This window comes from Portunus trituberculatus, chromosome 30 (genome assembly GCF_017591435.1).
Source record: "Portunus trituberculatus isolate SZX2019 chromosome 30, ASM1759143v1, whole genome shotgun sequence".
In the NCBI taxonomy this organism is placed as follows: domain Eukaryota; kingdom Metazoa; phylum Arthropoda; class Malacostraca; order Decapoda; family Portunidae; genus Portunus; species Portunus trituberculatus.
The window spans coordinates 9,692,663-9,712,327 of NC_059284.1; the positions used below are offsets into that span (position 1 = coordinate 9,692,663).

The 19,665-nt window shown below is 39.8% G+C and overlaps 3 protein-coding genes across 11 annotated transcripts in view; 1 reads left to right on the forward strand and 2 right to left on the reverse strand.

Moving 5' to 3' along the window:
* Window positions 1-319: 319 nt before the first annotated feature.
* On the reverse strand, window positions 320-5,691 carry LOC123511003 (cytidine deaminase-like). Its single transcript, XM_045266617.1, has 2 exons — window positions 5,259-5,691; window positions 320-1,470 (listed from the first exon to the last, which is right to left on the reverse strand). The coding sequence occupies exons 1-2, from the start codon at window positions 5,335-5,337 to the stop codon at window positions 1,052-1,054; spliced, it is 498 nt and encodes a 165-aa protein (XP_045122552.1). The 5' UTR covers window positions 5,338-5,691; the 3' UTR covers window positions 320-1,051.
* Window positions 5,692-10,626: 4,935 nt separating this feature from the next.
* On the reverse strand, window positions 10,627-14,187 carry LOC123511004 (U6 snRNA-associated Sm-like protein LSm5). The gene is made up of 3 exons (XM_045266618.1): window positions 14,045-14,187; window positions 11,723-11,919; window positions 10,627-10,801 (listed from the first exon to the last, which is right to left on the reverse strand). Exons 1-3 carry the CDS (start codon window positions 14,124-14,126, stop codon window positions 10,772-10,774), a joined length of 309 nt encoding a protein of 102 aa, XP_045122553.1. The 5' UTR covers window positions 14,127-14,187; the 3' UTR covers window positions 10,627-10,771.
* A 362-nt stretch (window positions 14,188-14,549) lies between these two features.
* LOC123511006 (kalirin-like) overlaps window positions 14,550-19,665 on the forward strand; it is a 310,494-nt gene continuing 305,378 nt past the window's right edge. For 7 of the 9 annotated variants that reach the window (XM_045266621.1, XM_045266619.1, XM_045266623.1 and 4 more), the window contains exon 1: window positions 14,550-14,712. In XM_045266621.1, coding sequence (XP_045122556.1) covers window positions 14,655-14,712 — 58 coding nt within the window. In that variant the 5' untranslated portion in view covers window positions 14,550-14,654. The remainder of the gene's footprint in view (window positions 14,713-19,665) is intronic. The other 2 variants (XM_045266628.1, XM_045266629.1) reach the window with 1 other exon arrangement.

Here is a 19,665-nt window from a genome sequence, read left to right on the forward strand (position 1 = left end):
ATGACCTCTTGTCTGTGTAACCACCACAAGTGACCACATACTGCTAGCACACCCGTGGGAAGCGTCCATTATCAAGATAGGGATGAGCTTTATAACTCTCCATCAGATAGGCTACTTGCGCCCAAAGTTCGCCAAAGTAGTCATAACTGCTAACACTAAAAACATATTTGTAATGGATTTTCTTCGACTTATGAAAAATGATTTCAAAGTAAGCAAATGGTGAGTAGGCTGGTAATGCCAATTCATCTTCTCTTAATGTATAATTGCATGTAGATGAGAGAGAGAGAGAGAGAGAGAGAGAGAGAGAGTAATACACCAATACTTTCCAGACTTTTATTAATACAGGTAATTTAATGTGATTATAGTTATAGGTCATGTGTGTGTGTGTGTGTGTGTGTGTGTGTGTGTGTGTTGTTCCACCACATATCCATCACACAAGAGAAGAATCAGTAGTTGAAAATGCCTCAAAGTCTTAAAGATATAAAATGAAAAGAAAAATTAACATACCAGACATGTTTTGTGGTTTGAACTATTACAACCACTGGCAAACATTTTAGAGTTTAATTTACGTACTCTGAAGTCTGAACTATTACAAGATACCATTTTATTTTCGTAGTCTTTTTCTTTCTTTCTTTCTTTTTTTATACGTAATAAGAACATTTAAACATTCACAAGTGTGGCATGCAAGTGTACATGACTCAGCTGTATGATAAAGGTTCTCTCGCTCACAATGGTCAATGGGATTCTCGGCCAGTAATAGGAAGGCGGCAGGACCAGTCTCATGCAAGCATGGAGTGTCTCAATACATGGAGGCCATCAAGTCTCATCAGCTACGAGTATTGTTACATTTCACAGGCTCGTATTATTAATTAGTTCCCGCGATGCCTTGCCTCCCTTCCCCTTTATTAAACTATCACTAAAATCACGAAACCTCACTTGAAGACCACAATAACCTCCAACAGAGTTCAAACACATATGTCACTGAAACGTTTGATGATAAAAAAATGATTTATTTCAGCTTGGGGTCAGCGGTGGCGGCGCGTTCCGCATACTACCCTTCCTGCCTCTCCCCCAAGGTGACCCACTCGGGACTGAAACTGTCTGGGATCAGCCTGGACACCGTGGTCTTCATGTACCGCTTGTCAGGCGTGGCCAAGTACACCTCCCAGTCCAGGCCGAACTCCACCAGGGTTTGTCTGCACGCCCCGCACGGCCCAACAAACCGGGTGCCCATTTCCGCCGTGATGGCGATGGCACGGAACTTCCTCTGACCCTCGGCCACGGCGCGACACACGGCTGTCCGCTCAGCACAGATAGTGAGGCCGTAGGATATGTTCTCCACATTGCAGCCTGTGATGGTGGAGCCGTCTTTGGTGAGGAGAGCAGCTCCCACTTGGAACTTGCTGTAAGGACAATAGGCATTGCGTCGAGCGTCTAGGCTGGCGTCGATCAAACGTTCCACCTCCTCATCTGTTGAGAAACAAAGCACGTGTTAACCTTTTCACTGCGATAAGACACAGTTCATAACACTAAAATATTCACTAAACAGAATCTTTACAACCACCTACAGGAAAGAGAAAAACTGAACGAATAAATTTTCCAGTTTCTAGCCGGTATACCTATGGTGATATACTGTACGGAGGTGAGCGTGAAATTTGGAACGAGGAAGAAATGTCAGCGGTTTGTGATTAAGGAACGTCGCCCATTATCTTTAAGCTCATCAGCACTTAATCACTAAGCAGCATGAGTAAGTGGGTAGGTAATGTGCAGCAAAACTTCTGGATTCACCAAGGATGATTTCCACAGCAAGCTAAACTAACAAAAGACAAGTTGAGGAGCAAAAACAAGTCACTCAAGACATGACCCAGTGCCCTCCAGTGTCAAGGTTCAAGACCAACCCACCGCTGCCTTTGATTTCAGGACGAGGTGAGACAGTAATGAGTCCACTGCTTCCTCTGTGACCTGCGCCAGACTCAGGGTGAGGAAGTTCAGTTACTGGATCTCGAAGGACACAGAACAGGGTACGGGAGCTGAGTGGAGTTAATTACTGTACATGAATTTCCATTGATGGTTAGAGCGTTTATAGTCCACGGCTGATAACACCAACCACCACCACCAGCAATAATGATAGTAGTAGTAGTAGTAGTAGTAGTAGTAGTAGTAGTAGTACGTAGTAGTAATAGTAGAAGTAGTAGTACAGTAGTAGTGCTAATTCACATACTCTCTCTCTCTCTCTCTCTCTCTCTCTCTGGGCACTGCCACTGTGGAGCTGATAGTGTGGACACGGCTTAAAACAGCGTGAAATGTTGGCCGCGCTGCTTCACTGAGAAACCTTGCAGTGTGAAAGTAACTGACCTTATGGAGTACCGCTGAGACGCGAACTCTCCAACGCTGAAGAACGAAAAAAATAGAGAGAGAGAGAAGAAAGGTACTGCTTAGCCAAATTATAATCAAACAAGGAAGTAAACTGAGAATATTACTACTTACTACTTACCTTCGTGCTGATTTATGATGTTCACTACCTTGGTATGATATTTGGGTGAGAGAAGTTAAGGAGTGACTCAGAAAGGGTACATCACGTCAGGTAACGGTGAGAAACAGTACGGGTATGAATGAAGAGCAGCAGGAATGGTAGATGTAGCAGCAAAGTATGTGAAGATGGACAAATAAGAAGCTTCGTATATAGCAAAGTAGAAGTAGAGGATTGTTAACGAGATCAGTGGTGGATGTTTTCATGTTACTTTGTTTTGATGTTGCCATTAATCCCTTCAATATTGGAACGGATTTTTATCATCAGTTTTGGGTATGAATTGGACGATTTTATTTAGATCAGGAAGGGTCTATAGAGGCTAGAAGATTAACTGCCAGAGCCTTCACTATTTTAATCCCCCACATAAACATCTGAAGCTGCATAAAATCACCAAATAGTAAACAAAATAAATATGAAAAATCGTCATGGTACTGAGGGGATTAAGAAGCCGTTATGTTTATGTATATATTCACTTACTTATTCATTTATCTATTTTAATGATATATTTACTCATTTATTTATGTATCTTTCTGCTTCGGGTAATATATGAAGACAGAGTTGTTTCTTTCTATTTATTTTAAGATCAATGGTGAATTTGTGGATATAATTTTGATAACTTTTTTTTCTCAGGTAAATAATGAAAATTTTTTGGAGAGAGAGAGAGAGAGAGAGAGAGAGAGAGAGAGAGAGAGAGAGAGAGAGAGAGAGAGAGTGTGTGTGTGTGTGTGTGTGTGTGTGTGTGTGTGTGTGTGTGTAATCAAACTGTAGCTACAGATGTGCAGGAAGGGACCTCACAAGTGCTGCTGACTCTACATCCCTATACTATTTACTCACCTACACACCTACACACTTAGTAAACGTATCTACCCTAGCTACCAGTGCCTAGCTACCTACCAACACACACACACGCACCACATACACGAGTCAAGCGTTCCTCTTTAAGTAACCGATCTTACTATTCTATTTCTATTTATAGGAATGAAAAAAATAGATTGATGGATGTAGAGAGCTTTAAAGGTAAGGTAATTAATGAAAGTAAAGCGTGTGTGTGTGTGTGTGTGTGTGTGTGTGTGTGTGTGTGTGTGTGTGTGTGTGTGTGTTAAAGTGGTGCCTGCCCATACCGAGGCATCGCGTAACTCACATAGGAAAGCCAGTAGTACGTAGCGGCTAAGAATAGCAGATGCCGGTGGTTGGTGGGAAAACACGATTATTTCCTAAGACAACGCCGTATTTCGAGGCGTTTCTCGCTCTCTTAAGGACGCTTTTCAAAGTCCACGGAGATTGCTGGGTCAGATTCTCGTGTCCTCTGCATTCTCGGCAAATTATCACTTGAATAATGAAAACACTTTTAAAAACACTTATAAATTCCCCTGCAGTTATCTAAAAGTATAGTCAAGACATGACGCAGAAGTGTTTATGGATGCAGTTCACGAATATTTACAACGCAATGATAAACCTTCCCACAGAAATCTTACTTCATTTGCATACGTAAATATGTAACACGGAAAAGTTCTTCACACTGACTGCAACTCGATTTTACATATTTTCCGCATTACTCCGTGCTCTTGATCGTGGTTAGGTCGTAAGGATCACCAGTGCGTTGCTTCATAACATTCCCTGTAAGCATAACACATCCCAGGAAGCGAGGCGAGGCGCTGCACAATGAAGACAAACACAGGCATTATTTGTGGAAACCATACTCTTGCTGCAGCGTCAGGAAAGAGCTCTCTCTCTCTCTCTCTCTCTCTCTCTCTCTCTCTCTCTCTCTCTCTCTCTCTTGTCCTGAAGCCAAGAGAGAGAGAGGACAACCAGGGAGACATAAACTATTGACGTTTGCTCCTAACATGTAGCTTGATATCTTCACGGTTTGGTATTGATTCCGATGTTGCTTAGCTTTCTGCGGCATAAAGACCCATTTACAATTCATGATAGTCTACACACACACACACACACACACACACACACACACACACACACACACACACACACACACACACACACACACACACACAGAGAGAGAGAGAGAGAGAGAGAGAGAGAGAGAGAGAGAGAGATTAATCAAAGGAAATTCTGGCATTTTATCTCAATTATATTAAGTAAGCTTAGATAATAGTACAGAAAAAACGTGATTCTTATTGGTCCAAATGAAAGAAGTCTTGAAACACACAGGTATCAAATTGTAGCAAGTGGTGTCAGGAAAAAAAGTTAGACGTCACAGAGATCGCTGTCATAAGATGTTAAGATGGAAATAAAGGGGGAGAATAAGTTTATTTTCATCTTGGCTAGGTTAGAGAAGTACTTTTTGAGGAGGCACTGTACAGAATTAGCCTCAATAAAGCTAAAGATGAACACTACAAAGATTGATTAGCAGTGGAAGGCTTAATAAGGTTTCCGCACCATCAGTTTAGTCACCATCCATGAGAACCAGCTGGCTAGTCATCACCTCATCACCGTAGCCTCTGACACTAGTGATGATGAGAAAGACAAGCGTTTAACCCCTTTGGTACTGGGACACATTTTTACCTTGAGTTTTGAGGATGATTAAACAATTTCATTGACATTAGGAAGCGTCTATGGAGATCAGAAGAATAATGTCCAGAGTCTTCACTATTTTTAATCCCAACATAAGTTTCTGAAGCTGTATAAAATCACCAAATAGTTAGCAGAATAAATATGAAAACGCGTCATGGTACTGAAGGATTAAGAATGTGTCGATGGGAAGCCTCACCTGTAAGTATTTTCTCCATCTCTGCTATGGTGGCGCCGCACGAAGACGGGCCGACTTGCTGGGGCGAGGACTGTGCCATGAGGAGCAGGGGGAGACGACAACCACCTGTGATCTCGACCACTGCCAGCTACACACTGCCTGTCTTCAGTTCTCACCAGTGCCTAGCGCCACGACCTTGGTGAACGAGTAACATAGGGCCTCGGGGGATTAGAACCAGCTTAATGAAAGATCAACGTGCGGTAAATCTCGTAGTACAGGTGTGATGTTACGTAATGCCACTCACTGCCCCAAACACATGCAGTCCCGCGGTTGCCTGCTTATAACAAGCTGTAGTGGATGCTTCTATGTTTTCAAGGCTGCTTTCATAATTCTTGTGACAGTTTGGTGAGTGTTCTGCATCATGAATCGTAACACCGACTATTTGTGTCTTTAGAAAATCAAATGTGAGGGGATAATGTATTGAAAAGTGGCCACAGTGTTTACTAATGTACCTCTTATCAACCCACATCTCTTAAAATTCCATTCGTATTTATGTTTTACGACTTGATCTCATTATAGCCATGTGTGATCAAAGTTAATCGAAGTTCAACTCGTATCTTTTCTCGGAATTTGCTTATTTTTTTCTACTATTTTAATTTGGGTAGTATTAGAAGTGTCAAGCTGCATTAACCCCTTCAGTACCATGACGCGTTTCCATATTCATTCAGCTTATTATTTGGTGATTTTATACAGCTTCAGAAACTCAAGTGTGAATTAGAATAGTGAAGACTGTGGCCATTAATCTTCTGACCTCCATACACACTTCCTAATGTCAATAAAATGGTCTAATTGTAAACAAATCTCAAGGTAAAAATGTGTCCCAGTATTGAAGAGGTTAATGTTGTAAGTTACTGTCTCGTTAGCAGTACGGTAAGAGCGACGGAAATGCCGCCAACATCTTTTCCTTAGCTCCGATAGTGTTGATGTGCGCATTATTGATAACTGTACGTGTTTTATCATTTACACTTTCACCGCTAGCTCTCTCTCTCTCTCTCTCTCTCTCTCTCTCTCTCTCTCCTTCATCGCATCATCTTTCCTCCTTCATTCTCTCATTTCCTCATTTTAATCTCTTCCTCTTTCGTTCACTTGTTTTCCTTCTCTTGTTTCTCCTATTCCTTCTCTCCCCAACTCTCTGTTCTTTTTTCCTTCCTTTCCCCTACTCTCCATTCCTGCCTCTCTCTCTCTCTCTCTCTCTCTCTCTCTCTCTCTCTCTCTCTCTCTCATCACTTTTCCACTTCGCATCAACGCACGGACTGGCTAACCCTTGCACTGCTGACAGGAAGGAACAGTGTCAAGAAAGGAGGTTATACTTATACATGCGTCGACCCTGACCTTGGACGAGCGAGGGTAAACAAATGTCAACTTTCACCTTTGTCAACATAGCTACGTGACATTTCTGAGTTGCCAGGGGAAGGGAGGGACAGTAATAGCTGATTCTGAGTCCTATGCGGCGCTGTTGTAGGGCATGAATTATTCCAGCTTGGTTATGAGCGACATGACACCAAGAGAGAGAGAGAGAGAGAGAGAGACGTGATAAAGGACGGGAAGTGTAAAGACAAATATAATGACTGAAAGTGATATGAAGGGCATGTGTAAAATAATGAGAATGAAAAATAAAAAAAGAGGATAAGAAATATAGAGAACTTCGGTGTACGTATCAGTAAAGAGGAAATGACAACGTGAGGGAAAAAAAAATAAAAGTAAGGAGAGTAAAAGTCAATGTTATCATGAAAACAAGTGATAAAGTAGATATGAGTGACGTACACGAGAAAACAAGAAAAAGAAAAGTCATGAAAATAGACAAGAACCATAGAACATGACGTCACCAAGTCCTCTCCCTTACATCCTATTTTCTCTCAGCAAACTTTTCCTTTAATTTTCAGTGTTTTGAGAGAATTTGCAGGTATTTCCCCAGACAAAAAGGAATAACTGTATTAGTAGTAGAAGGGAGAAATGAGAAATGGAGAAGGAAGAAGGAAAGAAGAATGAAGCGAGAGAATATAGTAGAAGGAGTAAAGGAAGGAAGGAAGGGAGGAGAAATGAGATATAAATAATTGTAGTAGTAGTAGAAGGGAGAAATGAAAAATGGAGGAAGAACAAGAAGGAAAGAGGAATGAAGAGAGAAAAGTGGAGAGTGGTAGTAGTATAGTAGTAGAAGAAAGAAAGATGGAAGGAGGATGCGAGGAGAAATGAAAAGGGAGGAAGGTGGGTGAATGATGCTTATGAACAATTGTAGCAGTACTAAAAGAGAGAAATGAGAAATGAAGGAGAAAGAAGAAGGAAAGAGGAATGAAACGAGAGAAGTGGAGAGTGGTAATAGTAATAGGAAAAAGGAAGGAAGGAAGGAAGTGAGGAGAAATGAAGAGGGAGGAGGGTGAGCGAATGACATTTTGATTCATGTAGGAAAGCCAGAATCAACCACAAGCTTTTCAGTACCAGGATGTGTTTTCATATTCATTCTGGTTACTATTTGACGATTTCATACAGCTTCAGAAACATATGTTGTGATTAAAATAGTAAGAACTGGCCATTAATCTTCTGACCTCCATAGACCCTTCCTAATGCAAATAAAATCGTCTAATCATACTTAAAAATCAACGTAAATATGTCTCATTACTAAAGGGATTAAATAAATTGAAGTTTGTAGTTCCGTTCAGATCCCAAACACAAGATCTGAAACCAATGAAGTAAAAAATAATAAAGAAAAAGAAAAAAAAAAACAATGATAGAAAAAATACGAAAAAAATGAGAAAATAAATAGAAAATAAGAAGGAAAGAAAGGATAAATAGAATAATGAGGATACAGTACATGAAGATAAAAGTACAGAGAAGAGAAGAGAAAGTAGAAAATATTAGACAAGTGAGATGAGGCGGGAAAGAGAGAGGAAGACAAGAAAATTAAGATTATGATGGCACTGCAGAGAGAGAGAGAGAGAGAGAGAGAGAGAATTGGTAGGAAGTGGAAGGGCCGTGAGGGGACAAAAGGAGAGGTGAAGGGTGTAGGAGTGAGCGGCAAATAGGTCTGTTGATCACCACATCCTCCTCCGCCATGCCACACCACGCAGAGAGAGAGAGAGAGAGAGAGAGATTATTATTATTCGCCCTTATTATTGCTTTACTTAATTTCGTATCATTTGGTTTACTGCCGGAAAAAAATGAATAAATGAAAATAAAAAATAAATAAACCCAATAAATAAATGAAAATAAAAGGAATACGTAGCAAAAAATAAATAAATAAAAATAAAAACTAACTGAAAATTTGTACACTAGTATATTTTATTTTCATTATTATTTTTTTTTTATTTTGATTATCAGTCTGTGTTGATAACTAGGACAATTTGTAAAGCAATATTAAATCCTTCCATGTTACATTCTTCCTTATTCCATGGCAGTAACTCTGACCACAGGGAGACAGAATGAAGAGTTAGGTGGTGTGTGCTCAACATACTCATCATAGACAAAGCCATGACTAGAAAAACATCATGACTTTTATATGGTTAAGTTGAATTACAAATACTATTACTACTGGTCTAACTGGTGCAATTACAAATACTATTACTCCTACTACTATTACTACTACTGGTGTAACTGGTGCAAGTACAAATACTCCTACTACTACTATTACTACTGGTCTTACTGGTGCTGCATTAGAAAGGTGTCCTCCCTGAAACAGCTGCAAAACCTCCCCTCTCCCTCCATTCTTAACCCCATCACCACAATGTCTACTTACTTCCCTTGACATATTAATGCAATTGCTGCTTGTTTTGTCCCATTGCTTGCATCAAATACTCTCTCTCTCTTTCTCCTTGCACATAACAGGTTCTTTACTCACACTTCAGAACTACTGGTGGTAATATTTGATTGAAAAATGGAGCGTTGCATTGAAAGAAGATACTGAAGGAGATTTGGAGCTTGTGTACTGCAGAAGGTAGAAGGATAAATGCCAAAGAGAGTGGGTGACCCTAAAAAGTGACAGAAACTTGTACACCATCCGTAGCGACAATATATGAATAAATGAACAAAATAGATAACAGGTGTCTTTTATAAAATATTAATGGAGATCGTGTATTGAGGAAGATAAAAGGATGAATGCCAGAGAGGAGACTGTCTGACCCTAGGAAGTGAGAGAAACCCATACACAATCCACAGAATGAATAAAATTAAGAAAAACAGATAACAGGAGTTTTTAATGTAATGTTAATGGAGAGGAGAAAGGAAACACCACTATCAATAACGTGAGACAACTATTTCCACTAATTCTGAAGGTGAAATTGCAGCTTTTGTGCTACTGATGATACAAGATTAAGTCAATGATAGAAAAAATGGGGCTCATGACCTTGAATCTCTCTCTCTCATCTTGGTAACTAGCACAAACAGAAAGATCTATTACAGTTGCAACAGAGAGGACAAAAACACTAGTCAAGAGAGAAGTGTTACAATGGCACAAAATAAAGCTTCGTTATTGAAATTTCACATCTACATTACATTCACAAGTGACAGAAGAAATATACATGAAATAAGAGAAAATAATTCAGAAATATGCTTAAGACTGGACCATACATGTGTTGTCCATGTCCTGTTTACTTTAGATAAATATTAGACAAAAGAAAGTGTGTTTAGTAATGTAGCAACGTTCATTAATATAGCAAGATTTACAATGCCATAGAAAACAAAATACTATATAGTCAAAAGAGGAAATGAGTTACAATGACAAAAAATAAAGCTCCTCTATAGAAATTTCACATCTACATTACATTCACAAGTGGCAGAAAAAAATATTCATGAAATAAAAGACAAAAAATCAAGAAATATGATGAACATTGGACCATACAAACCTGGCCCATGCCTTGTTTACTGTAAGTCAATGAATACTAATAGACAAAAGGAAGTGTGTTCAATAATGTAACAGTGTTCATTAATATAACAAGAATTACATTGCCACAGAAAACAAAAAAAAGCATCTTTCTAATCTGGCTATAGGTTTCCAGGTGTATTGTCCTTGTATTAGGGGTGCAGAGGAACCATGCGTGCTTTGGGGTCCGAGGGGTCTCCAAGCGCACGGGTTCGAATCCTTTCCATGGTCCAAATGTAGGTTGGGCTTCCTCACTCGGGGCAACGGTTTCCTAGCGGGTGGGCTTTGAGACAGGAGGTACCACAAAAAGTATCCCCTTTAGCCCAGAAATTGCCGTGAAAAGCCCACATGGTATAAAAAAACCACATATTATATACACAGTAATTGATTTAAAGTGTGATAATTCCTTCCTACGCCATGATTTCCTTTACAAGACAGCCAGGTTATAGTTTAGTGTGTGAATAATGACAAACTCTGTGATGGTGTTTGTACTTTTAATCAAATGGACACCAACGCTCCTCACACACAGAATGGAAGGGAAGGTGAAGAGTGAGGAAATGTGTTGGCCTTACACATACTATAGGAAGAAAGGCTTGTATTAGAGAAACCTACAGACTTAAGCTTAGTCCAGTACTTCACCACCAGGAACAAGCTGGAAAGATACAAAACAAGTGTAAGTATTCTTCTCCTCTACTGCTGTTCATTATCATCCACTGCAAATTGTTAACAAGCTGAATGTTGGCTTTCTTTACATCTTAGCCTTGGAATAATGAAAGAAAACTACTCCAGAACAGGGATGACTGTATTAATGTGATGCAATTAGTTTATATTCAAATGATGACTTGAGATGAACAAAGCACTAGTTTATTCAGTAAAAACATAAAGTTAAATTCAACATCCAAACAATGAACTAGTAAAAAGCAAATTAGTCTATAAATTATACACTAAATAGTAAATACAATAATTTTCATATGAGAGAGCACAGAAGGGCAACTCTACAACACAACACACTGCAGGAGATAGCCACACACCTACCAAATAATAAATAAATAGAAAGTGAAATGGACCATCACTTCTCATACACTCAAAACCAAACAAAAATACACAACACAACACAACACACCCACAGGAGACAGCACGAAGAAAGCAAGTTAGACTATGACTTCTTGCACTGAATATTAAACAAATGCTTTCAAATGAGACAATACAGAACAGCTCCACAACACAACACACCCACGGAAGACAGCAAATACCATCTAATATCATACATACTAAATAGGCAAGAACTTTTGAATGAGACAATGTACAACAGCTCCACACCACAACACACCCACAGGACACAGCAAGGTATTTGTCTCTGTCTTTTGGATAATTCTTAGTCTCTTTTAAAGAAACTGACAATCCAATGGGCCTTTATTTCTATACTGTTTGTTGCCCTTGGTCAGTTTTCCCTTGTGCATAAAAAAAAAAAAAAGTCAAATCTCATACATACTAAATAAAAAGAACTTTCCAATGAGACAATGCACAACAGCTCCACAACACAACACACCCAAGAGACAGCCACTAAACTCACCATTGTTATGTGGTTCCCATTGAGCAGAATCTGGTCAAGTTGGGTGATCCTCCTTCCTTCAGGCGTTGACTCATACTCCGTCACATCCTCCAGGACCATGTTCACGAAGTCATCGAAGCCAAGCAGAGTCCCAACGATCTCCTTGTCGCTCTTCATGATGATGTGGATGCGAGAACCGATGCATTTGTCCACCAGCTCTGTGTTGACGAGGGAATGTTTGAATGTTTGAGTGATTCTAAAGGGAAAAAACTGGTGATGCAGGGCTAGAGATATATTCTAAGGTGCAATGTACTGTCTTGGAATGGTGATCTGAAAGGATGGTGATGCATTTGTTCACCAGCTCTGTGTTGGCGAAGGAATCTTTATGAGTGATTCTAAAGGGAAAAACTGGTGATGCACGACTAGAGGTATTTTTTAAGATGTGATGTCCTGTCTTGGCACAGCAATCTGAAATAAGGATGATGCATTAGTTCACCATCTTTTATAATGAAATGTTTGAGTGATTGTAAAGGGAGAAACTAGTGACTTAGGACTAGGGGTATTTTTTAAGCTGTGATGCCTTGTCTTGGATTGGTGATCTGAAAGGAGGATGATGCATTAGTCCACCAGCTCGTGTTGAAATGTTTGAGTGATTCTAAAAGGTAAAACTGGTGACGCAGGACTAGGGATACATATTAACGTGTGACGTGTTGCTTTAGATCATGACGGAAACAATAGGGGATTTGAAAGGAAGATAAAGTATTAATGAGAGTCTTTCATCATGAGTGAGCCTTTGATACACTAACAGAAATATAGTTTTGAAGCCTCACTGGTCAGGCTAAGATGTGATATGCTGCACTGGTACATAATGAAAACAATAAGTGATATGAAAGGGGGATAAACTGTTAACTAGAGTCTTTTACGAGTGAGTCTTTGATACATTCTCGGATATATAGTTTTGACATCTCACTAGTCAGGTTAAGGTGTGACTTGCTGCCCAGGAACATCACAGAAACAATAGCCAAAGTGACCTAAAAGGAGGATCACGTGCTAATGAGAATCTTTTACAAGTGAGCCTTTGATACATTGAGTGCAATACAGTTTTGACACCTCACTGGTCAGACTAAGGTGTGATGTGCTGCCCTGGAACATCATGGAAATAATAGCCAAAGTGATCTGAAAGGAGGATAAAGTGTTCATGATAAACTTTTAATGAATGAGACTTGGATACATTCATGGAAATACAATTCTGACACTTCACTATTCAGACAAAGGGAAAACGTCTTTGATTGTCTCACCACCATAACGCTCAGATGGGAGTATGGACACTGTGAGAACTAATTGCTTTATTGTCATTTCTCTTTTAATTGTTGTGTGATTTTAACCAGATAATAATATGTGGAAGAAATTAATTTTGATATGCACATACACATAGAAATATTGAACAATTTGGACGAAACAGTAGTTCAAGGAAGAAATATTCACCCCTTTAAAGATAAACTGGATGACTGTAGGTATGGAGACAGGACAGCACAAACATAGCTCTTTACCTGTAACACATACACCCGCGTAGTGTTGTGGTTAGCACGCTCGACTCACAATCGAGAGGACCGGGTTCGAGTCCCGGTAAGCGGCGAGGCAAATGGGCAAGCCTCTTAATGTGTAGCCCCTATTCACCTGGCAGTAAATAGGTACGGGATGTAACTCGAAGGGTTGTGGCCTCGCTTTCCCGGTGTGTGTTGTGTGTGATGTGGTCTCAGTCCTACCCGAAGATCGGTCTATGAGCTCTGAGCTCGCTCCGTAATGGGGAAGACTGGCTGGGTGACCAGCAGACAACCGAGGTGAATTACACACACTGGCGCTGCTCCGTGCAATGTGTGAATTAAGAATGTTATGCATGAAAACACCTTGAATTTAGAAATGCCTCGCTCTACCATGGTGCAGTGGCTGTGTCTGGCTGTGAGTCTGCAGCTTCCGCAACATTTAAGAGGGAGGTATCAAGACATTAAAAATAATATTATTTAGAATATATGACATACTGTGGTTTCATTCCGAGTCATCCCCTGCATCTCATTCCTGGTAAAAGAGACATGCCTGACCCACTCACTCCATGCTGACTGACCTAACACAAACACGCCACACCAATAACACCAATCTCACACTAGTTTAGGGAAGAATATAACAAGCATGACTCATAAGAGGGAGAGGAATAACCCATAACTAGTACAAAAACAACAGTATTTTCACCACTGAAGCTTAAACTGGCATGATAAATAAATAACTTTAACTTAATATAATGCCTCTGAGACTGAAATGACTAATAATGGGATAAAATATACAGACCCAGCGGCAGGAGGGTTGAGGGGTTCGGCGCGGCCATGGCTGGGATGTGCAGCTTTGCAATCTGTGTAAACAAAGATGACATAATACACTTTTTTCACTTATTATTGAGATATGTGGCAATAACAAAAGCAGTATTCAGTCATGCAATATATTTTTGATGAATGTTCTTGAAGAGCATTGCATTTTGTTACTACTACTACTACTACTACTACTACTACTACTACTGCTACTACTACTACTACTACTACTACTACTACTACTACTACTGGTGCTTCTGTTACAACTATTCGGACTATTCATAACAAACTCAATCATATCAATAACAAAACAGCCTTATTACAACAAATCCAGCTATTAGTATACAAAACCCAAAATAAAATCACCAGCATAATAAAAACAAAACAAAAATGAACTGAAAATACTTAAGTACTGAAAAAAGGATGAATTAATAGCAGTATGATCTAAAATAGTGAAATAGTAGAGGCGAGGCGGGGATTGGGAAAGGTGCACGCCCTAGCCCGCGCTGTCATGGCGTGTTGTTGTTGCTGATCAATTGGTGAGGAACAATGTAACGTCCAATACAACCGCGTCTTTAGGCTAGTGCTTCACCATGGAACACTTCAGCGACGACTCCTCGGATCCAGACACCCCCGAGGCCTTCAAAAGTGGTAAGTACACTCAAATATACCCAAGTTGGAGCTAACATTGGGCTGCCCAGGCTCCTCCACTTAATACTTATTGTTTGTTTCTGTCTCTCCCTCTTTCTCTGTCCCTTAAACCTTCACTATTTCCCTCTCTAATCACGTAGCAGGTATTGTCTCACCCATGTGGAAGTTATCATGAGTATTCTTTATGTATTTCACGAATTTCAAGCGAATATTCTTAACGGTTTTCCTAATGAAGTTATAATTTATGTTGTTATTATTGAAACTACTGGTGTGGGTGGGTTAATGTGCCTTATGACTTCACCAGCCTCGTGTTGCGCTGTGGTGAGGAATTGTGGGTAGAACTTGGGTGTGGGTACCGTGGGAGGGGTGAAGGAGTGGGTGTCACGAAGGGGTGTGGCTGTGGTGGTGGTGGTGTGGTGGGTTAGCTAGGTGACAGACGAGGGCAAGCTGTGTGGGGTGCTGTCAAGGGCTTGTGTGGATACTGTGCCTGCTGTGGTTAGGTTAGGGTAAGCCTAGGTGTTTTTAAATGCTGTTCTGTTATGACTCATAGTATTGGCTGTTTGGTGTGTCATGGGTGTTACTGTACATGACCTGACCTAACCTAACTTACCCTACCCTACCCTATTCTAACCTAACCCAATCCAACCCTAATCTAACCTAACCTAACTTTGGACCTGATTCTATTGCATTGGTGAGTCAGGGGAAGGAATTGGCCTCACCTAATGAGTAGATATGATTAGAATCTTTTACACATTTCACATACACTCCTGGTATGAATTCCTGTACATTGTCGCATTAGCTCACAAGGAAAAGAGTCACTGAATATACTTAGGAAAGATACTAAAGAGAAAAATATATGTGTCATGCTTAATTTTTCTATTTACAAGGGGGACTGTCTGATTTAAATGGTAATGTCTTAGTTTTTGACGTTTTGGTGTTAGTATATCAAAGTGTCATTCATGTAAAGATGTTATCTATGTTACGTCATGTTATTTATTGGCAATTTTAGCGTTATGTTGATGTGTGGAATATTACAGGGTGTTTCAGCATTTGGGTGACATGACAGGCTGTTCAAGTTCAAGACAAGCCATTCATTTTGTCATAGGTAGCTATTAGAGTTTCTAGCCTCAAGATCATAATTAACGCTTTCAGTACTGCGACACATTTTTACCTTGAGATTTGTGTGCCATTAGATAATTTTATTGAGATTAACCCTTTCAGTACTATGACGCTTTTTCATATATATTCTGGTTACTATTTGGTGATTTTATACAGCTTCAGAAACTCATGAGGGGATTAGAATAGTGAAGACTGTGGCCATCAATCTTCTGACCTCCATAGTCCTGTCCTAATGTCAATAAAATCGTCTAATTACACCTAAAACTCATGGCAAAAATGGGTCCCAGTACTGAAGGGGTTAAGAATGGTCTATGGAGGTTGGAAGATTAATGGCCATAGTCTTCACTATATTAATCACCCCTCATTATTTTCTGAAGCTGTATAACATCACCAGAGCGTAAGCAGAATGAATATAAAATTGCATTATGGTACTGAAGGTGTTAATCAAAGAGTATATTTTTTGAAACCAGAAATAGTTTTTATTGCATTATTTTACTGATGTCTAAAATGGCTAGCTATAGGGAGAAAATTCAATATAATATAATGAACAGGAATTACGAACCATTGGGGTGAAAACCTATTAATTTGAGGGGGAGGGCTTGGGAAGCAGCATTTGGGGTGAGATTGGATTGTATTAGCCTGTGCACCCTATCAGTCTATCTATCTGAACCCTTTCCTGTCCCTGTCCCTCATAATGACCACTCACAGCCCAGACGGAATCACATTTTGCTCCCTAATGTACCAAAAAACCCATAAAAACTCCAGCCCTTGTTGTGGAATTAGATCATGTTGTTTTTGTAGTGGAAATATCAAATCAGTGTTATCAGGAATGCTTGCTTTGAAAACTGTCTCGCTTTGAGGGCGTCCACGGCTGAAACTCACTAATGTCAACAGTAAAAACACACACATGAAAAAAAAAAAGTCTTATTGATCTACCCCTGAGTTATGGTTTGTGAGAATGAGCAGTACTAATGATATCTAAAACCTCCGGGAAATGGCTTGTCGTGTGTTTTCATCTGTTTCGTATTGTTTTGTGTGTTTGGTTGATGGTTTCATTGTTTTATTGGGTAAGTGTATGTACAGATATTATTGGTGTGTTTTGTCATGCAGTGTAGATTTTTTTAAGAGGTTGACTGTACGTACGTGTGTGGGGCAGTGAAAATGTTGGCTATCTCTTCTGCAGTTTTTTTATTTTTTCCCCATTTTTAACTGTGTTTGTGGGTTATCTTATGTATTTGTCATGAATTTTGGGAGTATTGTAGAGAGAGAAAGCATTATCACCACCACCACCACCACCACCACCACCACCACCACCACCACCACCACCACCACCAGTTTGGAATCTTTAAAAGCACATCTGAGAAAATCAAGGGGGATGAAAAGACCATATTTGGAATTTCAATACATTTATGAGTCACTTTTTTTTTTTATATATCGTATGGAAAAAGGAAACAATGCAATAAATCTCAGAATGCTTGATAGTGAAGGAAACAAGCACCAAAGAACAATAAAGTAACATTATTTCCCCTACACATGTTTAACTAGCTCATAAATAACTTTTTTGTATACCATAGAAAAAAAAAAAAAAGGAAAGGAAAATGGAAACAGTACAATAAGTAGGTGCAAACTAACAGCTGGAGACCCACACTGCTGTAGTCCTGTTTGTCTTGTGCAGCTGTAGTAACACTGACAGCCACGGGTGATGTATTAAAGAGGACATTGCAGCTTCGTTCAGTCATAAAGAAAAAAAAAGGAGAGGAAGAGAAAAGATAGTGAGAAAGAAGGAATATGCACTAAAAAAGAAAGAAAAGGAAGAAAGAATGGTGTGTTATATAAAAAAAGAAGCATAGATGAGTCAGAAAGAAAATAGAATAGGAGAAAATGAGAAAAGATAGTAAGAGGGAAGAAATATGTCATGTAAGAAAGAAAGAAAGAATGAAATATATCAAGAAAAAAAGAAAAAAAAAAAACACGAGTCAAGATATTTATCCCAGACCTTTAGACAACTATCGTTCTTTAAGGGAACTGGCAATCAAGTGGGCCTTTTTCCCCCCGTCTTTCTCTTTGCCAGCTTCCCTACTTGCATGAAAAATATAAATAAAATAAAATAGATAGGCCAGTTTCCCTTCTTGCATTTAAAAAAAAAAAAATCTCACTCTCTTTAAGGTCTACCATTGTAAAAACTCACTCTCTTTAAGCAGTATCACCACCACCACCACCACCACCACCACCACCACCACCACCACCACCACCACCACCATTGTCTAATATAGTTTGCCATTATTGATGGAAGTTTGTGGTTCACCTGTCAACACTTCACCTGGTTCTAATGAGGTGTGAAAGTTTGTGGTTCACCTGTCAACACTTCACCTGGTTCTAATGAGGTGGTGGAAGTTTGTGGTTCACCTGTCAACACTTCACCTGGTTCTAATGAGGTAGTGGAAGTTTGTGGTTCACCTGTCAACACTTCACCTGGTTCTAATGAGGTGGTGGAAGTTTGTGGTTCACCTGTCAACACTTCACCTGGTTCTAATGAGGTGTGGAAGTTTGTGGTTCACCTGTCAACACTTCACCTGGTTCTAATGAGGTGTGGAAGTTTGTGGTTCACCTGTCAACACTTCACCTGGTTCTAATGAGGTGGTGGAAGTTTGTGGTTCACCTGTCAACACTTCACCTGGTTCTAATGAGGTGGTGGAAGTTTGTGGTTCACCTGTCAACACTTCACCTGGTTCTAATGAGGTGTGGAAGTTTGTGGTTCACCTGTCAACACTTCACCTGGTTCTAATGAGGTGGTGGAAGTTTGTGGTTCACCTGTCAACACTTCACCTGGTTCTAATGAGGTGGTGGAAGTTTGTGGTTCACCTGTCAACACTTCACCTGGTTCTAATGAGGTGTGGAAGTTTGTGGTTCACCTGTCAACACTTCACCTGGTTCTAATGAGGGTTTATTTGTTATTAAAGTATTTATTTGTTGATTTTGTTTACATCTGAGTGGGAGAAAAAAAATGTGTTACTGTTTTTTTGTGTTTTGTATAGTTGTGTGTTTGTTTGTGTTTGTTTGTGTTTGTTTGTTTATCTATCTGTCTATCTATTCTTCCGTCTATGGTTTATTTCTTTATTATTTTTGTTAGCCTACATTTTTGCTTTATTTCACAATATTTTTCTGTTTTCTCTCTCTCTCTCTTTCTCTTTCTCTCTCTCTCTCTCTCTCTCTCCGTTCCTCTTCCCTTCTTTCCTTCTTCCTTTCCCTTCATTTCCCCTTCCTTCCTCCCCTCCTATTTTACCCTCACTTCTCCCCTTCCTTTTACTCACCCTCACAAACACAAAACCTTCTTAACCCCTTCAGCACCATGACGAGTTCTCCTATTCATCTCGTTACTATTTGGTGATTTTATACAGCTTCAGAAACTCGTGTAGGGATTGAAATAGTGAAGACTGTGGCCATTAATCTTCTGACCTCCATAGACCCTTCCTAATGTCAACAGAATCATCGAATCATACCCAAAACTCAGGATAGAAATGCGTCCCAGTGTTGAAGGGATTAAGAGTAACTACAACACACGCAACACACGTACAACACGCACGCAATACTTCCCTGGCCCGTTTTCTGCCCCCATACCTCGTGGCGTGTAGGTTTGTGAGTAAAACATGTCGATACGTGTTGAGTGGTTGAGTCATGTGTGTTTGTTTGTAGTTCTCGTGTTGATTGATTGATTGAGAGAGAGAGAGAGAGAGAGAGAGAGAGAGAGAGAGAGAGAGAGAGAGAGAGAGAGAGAGAGAGAGAGAGAGAGTACTGACCGATACATACCAACTGTCAAACGTAAATAAAGATAAA